General features: G+C 36.8%; 2 protein-coding genes across 5 annotated transcripts in view; one reads left to right on the forward strand and one right to left on the reverse strand.

Annotated features, from left to right (window-relative positions):
• LOC150102632 (uncharacterized) overlaps nt 1–2,774 on the reverse strand; it is a 351,586-nt gene extending 348,812 nt beyond the window's left edge. The window contains exons 1-2 of one of the 4 annotated variants that reach the window (XM_090399111.1): nt 2,750–2,767; nt 2,186–2,237 (exon numbers count right to left, since the gene is read on the reverse strand). The gene's annotated coding sequence lies outside the window, so the exon portion shown is untranslated. Of the gene's footprint in view, nt 1–2,185; nt 2,238–2,426; nt 2,534–2,749 lie in introns of those variants that run through there. The other 3 variants (XM_090399112.1, XM_090399115.1, XM_090399113.1) reach the window with 3 other exon arrangements.
• Nucleotides 2,775–2,875: 101 nt separating this feature from the next.
• The window catches only part of Naa20A (N-alpha-acetyltransferase 20 A), a 115,190-nt gene continuing 106,038 nt past the window's right edge, over nt 2,876–12,027 (forward strand). Inside the window, exon 1 of the mRNA XM_090399172.1 lies at nt 2,876–3,121. Coding sequence (XP_090255298.1) covers nt 3,069–3,121 — 53 coding nt within the window. The 5' untranslated portion in view covers nt 2,876–3,068. The remainder of the gene's footprint in view (nt 3,122–12,027) is intronic.

The following is a 12,027-nucleotide window of genomic DNA, read 5'->3' on the forward strand; positions in this document are numbered from 1 at the left end:
ACTCTTCTCTGGACGCCAAATAAAATCACTGACAGTTTCGGACCAGATATCTGTGATTGGCTAAGAGTAGAGACTGGGTTCCAAAAGTTAAGGCTAAACAGCCTCGCCTACTCCCTTAAGAGAAGAAAAGGCTTTGGCAGATTTATTTATCATATTGGCTAAGCCAAAACTGGAGAATTTAAACTAAACATCATTAAACTTATTATTTTCCACAACTAACATTAGTTTCGTTTTTTGACATGCAGATGAGAGTACAGTTCTGGATGTAAGCGTATCTTCACGGCACGTGCACTCAGTAGTGGAGTACTGTGGTCGTAGATCGCAGTGAAAGAATCTTAGTATGTATTCGTTATACAGGGTACCAAACACAGTATAATACAGTTCAATTTTGCAACAACAACAACAACAAAAAAAAATCCCCTGCCATAGCACTTGAAGTCCTTCGAATGACCGGAAGACGTCGTGAGGAATTTTGGCGCCTATGGCTAGGAAAGAAAATTGCGCCGTTCTTAAAAAAAAAAAAAAAAACTTTAAAAATTTCAATTTTTGCGCCTATGGCGTGGCCACATTGGCCATAACCTCACTATGCCTCTGACGATTTCCAATAAGCATGAATGTTTCCAATATATATGCCCCCCCCCCCTCAAAGTAGAAATGCAATCTTTTAATCTGTTAGGTGAATGATGTTATCGAATTATTTAGTGTGTAATGGAGTAGTCAGGGCCCACTTACACTTTTCACGACTCTGGCGAAGCCTCGAGGCGCAAGAATGCTGTGGCCTATCTCTTCTCATTGTTTGGGGGCCCTTAAACTGGCCTAAGTTTTCGAGGCCCCAGCTAGAGCCTGTGCTTAAATAAGACCCTGAAAGTAGTGTGCCATCCCAATGATGAGTCCTTGATTGTGTCACGCAATTATTATTATTATTTACGGCATCTCCATGGAGTCCCGAGACTCATCGCGGGAGACCCAAATCAACCATCATACACACAAATCCTGTTATACCTCTCCTTGAATCCATTCACCACTCAAAACGACTTCTAGCAATCCATTCCACTCACTCTCCACGCAAAAAATCTGGTCTGCACACCCCTACCAATCACACTCTTACAAACTTCCACGGATGGCCCATACTTCTTTGACTATATGTCATATACTGAAAATTTTCACTTGCATCAATTTTATAAAACCCCTTTAATATCTTAAAAGTTTCTATCATGTCCCCATAATAATAATAATAACAATAATAATAATAATAATACGTATAAATATGAAAGGCGTAAGAAAAAATCTTTCTCCTGAGAAGCTGGAGCCTCTGGATGTTCGGCAATTGGTAACCCTCGTTGGCAATTTGAAGGCTACAGAGGATATTTCGCAATCATTAAAACTTTCAGTTCACATGTAGATTTAATGGAAAGACCAATACAACTTACCACTAAAAACATTGTACAGTGAAGAAAATAAAATATATATATATATATATATATATACACGAAGGGTTGCTTACAACAGAATTACTGAGAGATCGATTAATCAAAATGTATCTATCATAAATATGAGTTCACTATTTGAGATTTAACAGATACTAGACCGCCGGCTAAAGAAGTGTTGTATTGCATTTTGCTTTATAAGCTGAAAGCATTTTCAATAACTGTCGTTGTGGATGATCGATGGGAGAGGGTTTTCATGCTTTCCAACAAAGAAATCTGAAGAAAAAAATGTTGGGAATTTTCATTTATATAAAACAGAATTTAATTTTAAAATCTGTTTCAAAATTTTAACTCTCATTAAGAGTTTGAGATAATGTTTTAACGAAAAACAAGGCACATTATATTAATGAAACGGAGCATGCTTAAAATATTAAATATTTCTCGATAGTATCTCCAAATTCAATCCCTTTAATATGTTTCAATTGTTCCCCCCCCCCAAAGTTTGAATCTCCCTCTGATGTATCTAGGTGGTTATATTAGAGGTTACATCTCCTCGATCTAGGTATTGTGTCCATCTCTGCAAACTTCAAATTAATCTACGAATTTTTATAAGACAATTTTCTAACTTATAAAAAATGGAATAGTTATCAATTTATTATGCATATTCAAGACTCCATATCACTCACCTTGTGTGTGTGTGTGTGTGTGTATACATATACACTGTATATATAATGCAAACAATAAAAATACGCACTCACCTCATCATCAAAAAGTAAGCTTCCTCATTCATCAGATAATTCCAAAATAGCCCTTCAATAAACATAAATGCACAATCTCATATTTTTCCACATTTATGTGTAAATGTTCTAAACGTTTTAAACTTTAATTAAAATTTCATTAAATAATTAATATATCTAAAAAGTTAGTTTTGAATTTTCTTAAGTGTAGCTATAACAGATAAAAAATGGAAATAATGATTTTAAAAAAATAAAAACTGACTACGTAGCAGCCCCTGTCAGGCGTCCAAAGAATCAGCTGCACACAACCAGGAAAACTTTGCTTATCTCCCTGATGCGAACGCTGCTGAAGCTTTAGCCGTTTCTCTCTCTCTTTCTGAGCTACGGATTCGGTCCTTGAGCCGACTACTTTGGTTGCCGTAGGCGAATGAAACTTGCAAACATACCGATGAGTGCAATGACTGACACCAATGTCCATAACGCATGTGATAGCACTTTAAACTCTATTATGGAATAATACACATATTTCACATAATTTCTTACTTTGTTTTCGACAATTTTACTACAAAATTACGAAAAAATTACCTGAATTTCTAATTGCACACTCCCCTCTTTACTTGGGAAAATGGCGGTAATACATATACCAGATATTTTCATGAGCAGTCCCCAGGTGTCGCTGCCCATATTTAATAGCAGCGAATGACAACGACATCTGTGATTTTCCTATGGGTGAAATGATCGCTTTGTGATGGTGTTGGCGAATATTTCAATGTAGTTGGGTTGTTTTGTAGAGTGTTTGTTAACTGTTGTATGCTCATCTTTCGTATGATGAAAATTGTACAGCCATACAAGATTTAAATAATATTTTGCTGTGTAACATCAAGAGTTTGATCAGCGGAAAAGTATGACAACAATCAGACCCTTCACGTGCGATGACATGTTTCGTTTTAATAATGTGTAAGTAAGCTAAAAAAGATGTATGATTTTTTTTTTTCAGATACACAATACGTGACATAATATCAGGGAAAAAATTATATTTGCATTGTATGTGAGGTTTCTATATCACTATTTCGTTACAGTGACTAAGAAAGTTTTTGAGCACGTTGTTCAGAGCCCGATAAAAGTATCCCCCGTGTAGTTACATATATATGGCTATGTATAACAAATATTTACTGTGTCAATAGTTAAAATGCGTTTTTATGTTACGATAATTTGTATGTATTTGCAAAATGAAGAAATCTGGATGACTGTAAAGGGAAGGAAGCTTCGCTCTCCATCGAGAACATTTTTATCATCAATTAACTTATATCATTGACCCATAAAACAGTTGAAAAAAATCATGGACACGTGATATCTCAGAACGTTCTTTTCTTTGTGTCAGTTTTGTAGTTTCGTTAAACGGGATCTTTAATTCATTAACATCTGAAGTGTCTAGTTTCATTAAATTCATCCACAGATCACACAAATAATACTCTTCATTATGCATTAAGCTTTCATTGAACTATTTTCTACATGCAGCTTCATGTTTCTTAATAAATCAGTGTCTCTTGCATATCTACTGTTTCATTTTAAAATGAAACAGTAGATCAGAAATATCAGAATCTCAGAACACAAGGATTACATCCGATTTCACCAGTACAGCCACTCTCGGCTTGCAGACCACGCTCTGGATACTCGCCACAGAATAAGATGGAAGAAAGCCACAGTAATACACCGCAGCAAGTTCAAGTATGAAAGACTATTCATGGAATCAGCCTCGGCCCTTAGGAACATGCCAAACCTCAACAAATTTGGATGCATGAGACTGCCCCAAATTTGGGAAACTTTTATCAGAAGAACTTCAGCCCAAAGGCCAAGAACTACCAATATAGCCTGCCAGGGGGCACCATCAGGACTTTAGGAAAACGCTAGCTTCCTAGCTTCAGTCTCATTTGCTGTTATTAGTACTTGTGTGCATATGTCTTTGTAGTAAGTTCCCAAGAAGATGGCAACATGACGTTCGCCGAAATATCGGAAAGTATATATTAAAGTTTATTTAATCTATATTTCTAGTATATGCTGTCAATTCCTTAAATATTAGTTATCATGTTTAACCAGCGTATAAGCCTCTCAACAAGAATAATGAACATTCAATGTGTGGCCATGCTCCATCCTGCATAAAAATCATGGAGTCCAAACATTATCTTTACTGCAATGCAAGAATGACAAAATTTTCCAGTATTCGTCGATAAATCTCTCCAATAATGGAGCAGGTTACTGGACCTGTAGGGGTAATACGCTCAAAAAAGTATGGTCCTATTATTTCATAATAGGACCATACTTCACAGCCACACCACACGGTTACTTTTGGAGAATGCTGTGGTATTTGCTGGATCGCTTGGGGGAATGATCAGATGCCCAAATTCTGCAGTTGTGAGTGTTGACTGACCCATTCAGATAAAAATGAGCCTCATCACCCCATAATATTCTCCAAGGCCTGTCATTGTTGACCTCCATTCGGGCAAGAAACGTTAGCGCGAAGGTCATGCACTTATCATAATCTGCGGTAGTTAGTGCTTGCACATGACTGAACTTTTATGGATAGAATTGAAGCATTTTCTGTAAGATTTTTCAGACTGTACCGTAAGCCATATCAAGTTTGCGAGCTGTGGCATGAGTACTGGTCATGTACAGGTCATGTTTGATGACATAGGGACCAGTACTTAGACCAGTACTGGTCCCTATGTCATCGAACACTGCCGTAGCAACGTCTGTTACTGTCTCTTCTTGCACTGCTTTTCGTCCTCTGCCAGGTCTAACTCCTAGTGATCCAGTTTCTTCAAAGTTCTTAATCATAGCTCTCAGTGCTACAGCTGACATAGAACCTGTACGCAGGTTATGAAGCTTTCTAAATTCCCGAAGGGCCATTACATTGCACTGTTTAAGGTAAAACAACTTAACAAGTAAAGTATGCTGAGGCAAGGTAGGATGCATATTGAGCACAATTCGTCAGTCATTCGAATAACTGCCTGAACATTCCCAATCCCTTTTTAAGGGAATTGGTTGCGCTGCTGTCAAGTACACACACAGTAAAATTTGCATAATCCTTTTTACCTGCGTTTACTACAAATATTTGACTGCTTTTGGCTCCAGCAGCACCAAAATTTCCCCTATCGGCGACTTTTGCTATAAATCTTTTTTTCGCAGAATTCATCTCCCCATGCCTTCGAAAGTCTCAATATAAAATGTCTGATTCCATGTATTAGTTTTAGCTACAGATACCTCCAATGAGAGAAAGTTAATTTATGGCCACCCTGTATAATATAACATAATATAATATATACTTTTGGAGATGGTATCTTATGCTCACCTTGTTGGCCAAGTGGTTAGTATATTCCACTCTATATTGAAGTGGCTGCAGGTTTGAATCTTGCCAGGAGATGGCATCAATGAGTGAAAGAGTGAAGGCTTCACTCATAGATGTCCTTTCATTTTGACACCACATGGTGTCAAAATGATGTCACATGCGAATAACTAAGATGGTATCTTATCATCATCATAACACTAAATATGGATATAGACCATATTTAGTGTTATGATGATGATAAAAACACTAAATATGGATATAGACCTGCGTTTCTTTTTTGTACAAGATTGAGAGTTCTATTGATCAGGCCTATAACCTGTATTAGAAAATTTCTAAGTTTTTCATTTAAATTATATATTGTTCATTTTAGATGGTTTTTCCTTATCTGATATTATTACCCAATCACCTGCAAATAATATATTTATTATTCGAGGAAATTTCTACACCTGGGTATAGAAATTGCCTGGATTATTAATGAATAAAGTGTTCTACTGTATTAGTGGAAAACTTTATTCATTAACATAAATACTCAAGTATTGGAGACAGAACATTCTTGTCTTATCTATTGATTGTTTTTCAGACAATTTTTCATTTATTTTTATTTAATTATCTTTGTACATGTTCAAAGCTACATTTCATTGTGTGTAATTTATTCTTTGCAATATATCAAACAATATGTATGTATTTTTACTTCATCAGATGCTTTGTTTTTCATAATATATAAACAAAAAGGTAAGTTTCTAAATGTTTTTTTTTCTCTGTAAGCAGTCTTAAACAATAAACTGCATCCATTGTAGAGCGTCCTTTTCTAAATCCATTTTTATATTCTAAGTAATGAAATTACTTTCAATTTCATTAATTATTCTACTATATTTTGTGCATGAAACTGAGAGTAAAGAGAAAATATTGTAATGGGATTTGATAAGAGATGTACTCTATGAGAAAGTGACAAAAGCATGTTTTCTAGGTGCTAAGATCAAGGATGTTAATGAAGCTGTTTGCAGAAGGAAGAAATGAAAGAGTTGATTGTTTTGGTAGGCATAAAGGACTTAAAATGTGAGAAATGTGCAATGAGAGAAAATATGAAAGATTTGTTGAGAGGCAGAAATGAAGAATAAGAAAGTAAAGATTGTGAGTCTTCTGCATCAGTATGATAAGATGGAATCCTTTCTTTTAGTGTTGCACGGTGATCAGTATTCATTTTAGAAATTATGGACTTTACAACCGTGTTATAAATAACTTAATTTCCTGACGTTTTGATCTTCATATTAAGGTCATCATCTGGAGAATATACAAGGACAAGCTGAGTTACATTTCACACAGTATGCTAAAGAGACAATGATTTCATCGACAGTTATTCTACTGGCATGACCTCTAGTGAAAAAAAAAATTAATTCATTATTTAGAAACTACATCAAAGCTAAATTCTATTTAAGATAACATAAGAGAAACATTCTTTCATATAGATAGTTTTCTTACACTACAATGATGTCCTAGTTTAACATGACAATTGTTATGTTAGATTTAAGATTCTGGATTATCTACAGTCCTGTTTATAGTTAACTCTTAGGGAGAAAGGTTCCATGGGTAGAATATGTGCCTTCCATACACTTGGGATTTTTAGATCATCATTATTGTTAAAATTAGGGTGGTTGATAAGAATCTCACAGGCTTCCTTAAATTGACGTTCATACCATGTTTTGGTGTGATGTAAACAACTGGTGCTTTTCCAGTCAATTCTATGTAAAGTGTTCAGGGCATGATTAGAAAGATCAGCTTCACCTGGCATGACCATAAACGACACATTATTATATTTGATGTGTCGTTTATGTTCTTTCTGTCTGATAGGAATTGTATGTCCTGTTTCCCCTATATAACAGTATATAGGAGAAACAAGACCTTGTATATTTTTATATACTCCAGATGATGACCTTAACATGAAGGTCGAAATATAGAAATTAAAATAGTTAGAGGTATTATTTCTGGAAAAACTCCCATGTTACTATTCTTAAAAAGTATTATTTTTATGGCTATTTTGCCTGCTTTTGTTTAGGAGTGCCCCTTTTTTAATGTCATTGGCTTTTTACTCAAGAATTCTTAGGGTGTTGCAGATGTAATTTTAGAGACAAATATATGTAACATAATAGAAGGAAATTCGCACATACCTTTTCTTGGATATTGTTACCTGTCTTCTTTCCAATGTGCATACTTCTGCTGTTATGGTGTTAAAAGGGAAGTGGGGGGGGGGTAGGCAATGTGGGAGAATTAATTTGAAAAAAAAACCCAATTTTTTTCATATAATATATACATATTATTTTTAAGGGTAGGCAGAGTGCTTTTTTTTTGTAGGGTGGGAAAGAAATGAAAGAGGGGCTGAAAATAATAACTGTTTTTTTGAGGAAGGGGAAGGGTTAATGGGGTTCGAGCCGTTTTGACCGCGTGTGTTGTCGTCTGAACTCATGGAGGAAGTGGATGCTGTGTCATGTTGGCTTGATGTTTCTGCCTTTGAAGTGCTTGAGTTATTGCCTATTGTTGGAGTTGTGACCTAATTTTTATGTTATGGAACTTCCGAGACTCGGAGATTATGTAGGGTTGGTGGATGTTGATTGAGTTCTCATCGCATTTTATGGCTGTCGTTTCTGATATTCTAAGCATTGTTTCGTTGTCTTGTCTGTCTATTATGATGACCTTGTCGATTTGCGGGATATGTTTCTGTTCAAGGGTGTAAACTGCTATTTCTGTTTTCCTTGTATTTTGTATGCTATTTTTATTTTTAATGTTGCATTTTTTAGTGTCTAAATGTTCTGGAATGCGGTGCTTAAGGGTCAAAGCTGTATAACTGAGAGGAGACCTCCACATAGCCTTTAAAGGAATGCGGAGAACCGACCAGGGCTTCTGACCTAATGTCCAATCCTCACCTTCTCGTGGTGCACCCTGTTGGGTATCTACTTTGATACTGAACGAACGAGGATGGGCTGGCAATTTGGGATTTAGCCGACCAAATTGTATTCTTATTGGTTAAACCAAAATAAAAAATGATGGTACAACATGACAAAATTTCATGCCGGCTGGGGCGTCGCCCGGTTAAACAAGGCCCCCGTTGTTTTCGTCAGGGAACCAGGGCGAACAGCGAAAAGTCAGCTACTGGAACAAATCTGAAAACAAACCCCAACTCAACATCACCAGAGTTAAAGATCGGTACTATCAACATAAGAAGCCTGAATGGCAAAGAAATGGAGCTAGCTGAGGAATTAGATAAGTACCAGATCGACATAATAGGGGTGACTGAAACAAAAAAGACCAAAACTGGTGAGATCTTTCTGAGCAATAAATACAAAATGTTATATTCAGGCAATAACAATCAAGGAAAAGAAGGAGTAGCCATAGTATTCAACACAAAATACGAGGCTAATCTTCTTGAATGGCAGTCAGTCTCAAGTAGAGTAATGTGGGCAAATATGAGAATGGGGAACTGGACAATGAGACTTATTTGTGCCTATGGTCTCACAGAAGGTTCTACTAAGGTAGAAGTGGAGGAATTTTTTGAGGCTTTAGAAAAAGCAACTGACACAATGAAAAATGAAAAGTTGGTCCTTGTTGGGGATCTAAATAGTAGAGTAGGAAATGATTGTGAGACATACAAAAATATTTTGGGAAAATTTGGAGAAAAGAGCAAAGCTAATAATAATGGCAAATATCTGTTGGATTTCTGCTCAGGACATGGACTGGTTATTACTAACACCATGTTCCAACATAAAAATGTGCACAAATTCACATGGAGAGAAGAGGCTAGGAATAAAAAAAGTCTCATTGACTATGTTATTGTTGATAGTGATGTTTTCTCCCTGGTGCAGGACACCAGAGTGTACAGAGGATTTGAAATTGGAAGTGATCACTATTTAGTCTTGAGCAGGATAAAATTGAATTTCATATTGAAAAGAATAACATGTAAGAAAGTTTTAAAGCGAATAAAAGTTGAGCAGCTCTCAGATGTAAACTGTAGACTAAAATACAGAAATATTATTGAAAAGAAAATGAAAGAGTTTGAGAACAGGAATCAAACCTTGGAGATTCAGTGGCAAACTCTGAAGGAAACATTGATTGGTTCTGCCAGAGAGGCATGTGGTGAGGTTGTGTGCAAAGATAAAAAAATCAGAACTCCCTGGTGGACACAGGAAGTTAAAGAGGCAGTGAAGGAAAAGAAGAAAGCATATCAAAAGTTCCTGGCAAATAAGTCAGCTTTTACTCTTACAGAATACAGAGAGAAATGTAAGAAAGCTAAACAGTGTGTAAAACTAGCTAAACAAAAGTCATGGGAGGACTTTGGCAAGAATATAGAAAATAAATATCAAGAAGGTGGCAAAATATTCTGGAGGTTGTTGAAGAAGCTTAGGAATGGAGGAAAGAGTGCTGTAAAAGGAATTAGAGATGATAAAGGTGAAATGAAAACAGGAGAAAAAGATATCCTTGAAGTATGGAGTAATTCATGGAGAGATTAAGAGCAGTTGATGATGGGGAGGAGAGACTGACTGTAAGTGAGCAAGAGGTGTTTGGGGAGTTGAGTAAACTAGATGTAAATAAGGCTGTGGGACTTGATAATATATCACCACGTATTCTGAAGGAATGTGCCAGAGAGTTGACACCTGCCTTGACATATTTTTTTAATACGAGTCTTGCACTTGGTCAAGTCCCTAAAGAGTGGAAGGAGGGCAAGATTGTGCCACTTCATAAAGGAGGTGATCGAACTCAAGCATCAAACTATAGGCCTATCTGTGTGTCGGGTGTTGTGGTTAAGTTGTTGGAGAAGCTTGTGAGAGCTAGAATCCAGAGTTGGGTTGACAACAATGGTATAATCTTTGATGGACAGCATGGATTTGCTAAAGGGAGGTCGTGTTTTAGTAATCTACTTACTTATTACAATAAAGTGACTGCTTCCTTGGACAGAGGAGAAGGTTACACAGTAATATACTTGGATTTCGCAAAAGCTTTTGATAGAGTGCCTCATGATAAGTTGACAGTCAAACTAGAGCAGATGGGGTTGGATATTAGATTAGTGCATTGGATTGGAGACTGGCTATCTGATAGGTATCAACAAGTTGTGTATGGGGGTGCAATATCCAGGAAAAGGAAAGTCACTAGTGGAGTGCCTCAGGGATCTGTTTTAGGGCCATTACTATTTAACTTGTATATTAATGATATTGGCGAAGATTTGGATGGAGATATTCAGTTGTTTGCAGATGATGCAAAGTTGGGAAGAACCATAAAGAGTAGTGAAGATGTTGTGGCCTTGCAAGAAGACTTGAATAAATTGAGTGATTGGGCAAGCAAATGGGGGTGTGAGTTCAATGTTGCAAAATGTAAGGTTTTAAAATTTGGAAAACAAAGATGGGATGCAGAATTTATGCTTGGTAAGAATATATTGTTGGAAGTAGAGGAAATAAGAGATCTGGGAGTGATAGTGGATAAGGATCTAAAATTTAGGGGTCACATCGCCAAAATTGTGAAGACAACACAAAGACTTCTGGGAATGATGAGGAGGACACTGACGTGTAGAAGTAGGGAGATTCTTGTTCCATTGTATAAGGCTTTGATTAGGCCACACATGGACTATTGTGCCCAGATTTGGTCACCTGGTTTTCAGAAGGATGAGGAGATGTTGGAAAGGGTCCAAAGGCGACTGACTAAGGTAGTTTCTGACCTCTGGAATGTCGAGTATGAGGAAAGATTGAAAAGATGTAATTTGCAGAGACTAGTGGAGAGAAGGAAGAGGGGAGATATGATAGAGACCTACAAGTTGGTAAGGGGTTGCTATAGGATCAATGGTGGAGAAGTTCTACAGCGAATAGTGGGAGATCAGGGGAGAACCAGAGGTCATCCCTGGAAACTGTATAAAGAGGGTGTGAGTAGGGGAGTGAGAGGCAGGTTTTTTTCGTGCAGAGTTGTGAATGATTGGAATGCCTTGCCTGAGAGTGTGGTGTCTGCAAGGAGTTTGAATGTGTTTAAGACCCGGTATGATGAGATGTGTGTGAGATAAAAGGACCTCCTAGATGAGTCTTTGACTCCATGAGGTCTTGTTTAATAATAATAATAATAATAAAATAATAATAATAATTACTTTGAAAAACTGCTAAATGAAACAAGCAGTGATGACAGCACAGTGATAAAAAACACTGACCAGGAATGCAGTCAGGAATACATATCCATACTTGAAGTAGAAAAAGCCATCAAAGGCTTGAAATGTGGAAAGGCAGCAGGAGTAGATGATATTCGACCAGAAATGCTGAAGTATGGTGGTATAAGAGTCTTACAGTGGCTGCACTGCATAGTTCAGAAAGCCTGGACAGAGGGACGAATTCCCGATGATTGGAGTAGAGCTCTCATAGTACCCATATATAAAAAGGGAAATAAAACTGAATGTGAGAATTACAGAGGTATTTCCCTACTGAGTGTTCCTGGCAAGATCTATGCAAGTATACTTGAGAAACGGTTGAGAAGAATTGTGGAAGAAAAGCTTGGT

The sequence above is a fragment of the Typopeltis vanoorti genome, chromosome 10 (genome assembly GCF_054136105.1).
Source record: "Typopeltis vanoorti isolate ZY-2024b chromosome 10, IOZ_Tvanoo_1.0, whole genome shotgun sequence".
Taxonomy (NCBI): Eukaryota; Metazoa; Arthropoda; class Arachnida; order Uropygi; family Thelyphonidae; genus Typopeltis; species Typopeltis vanoorti.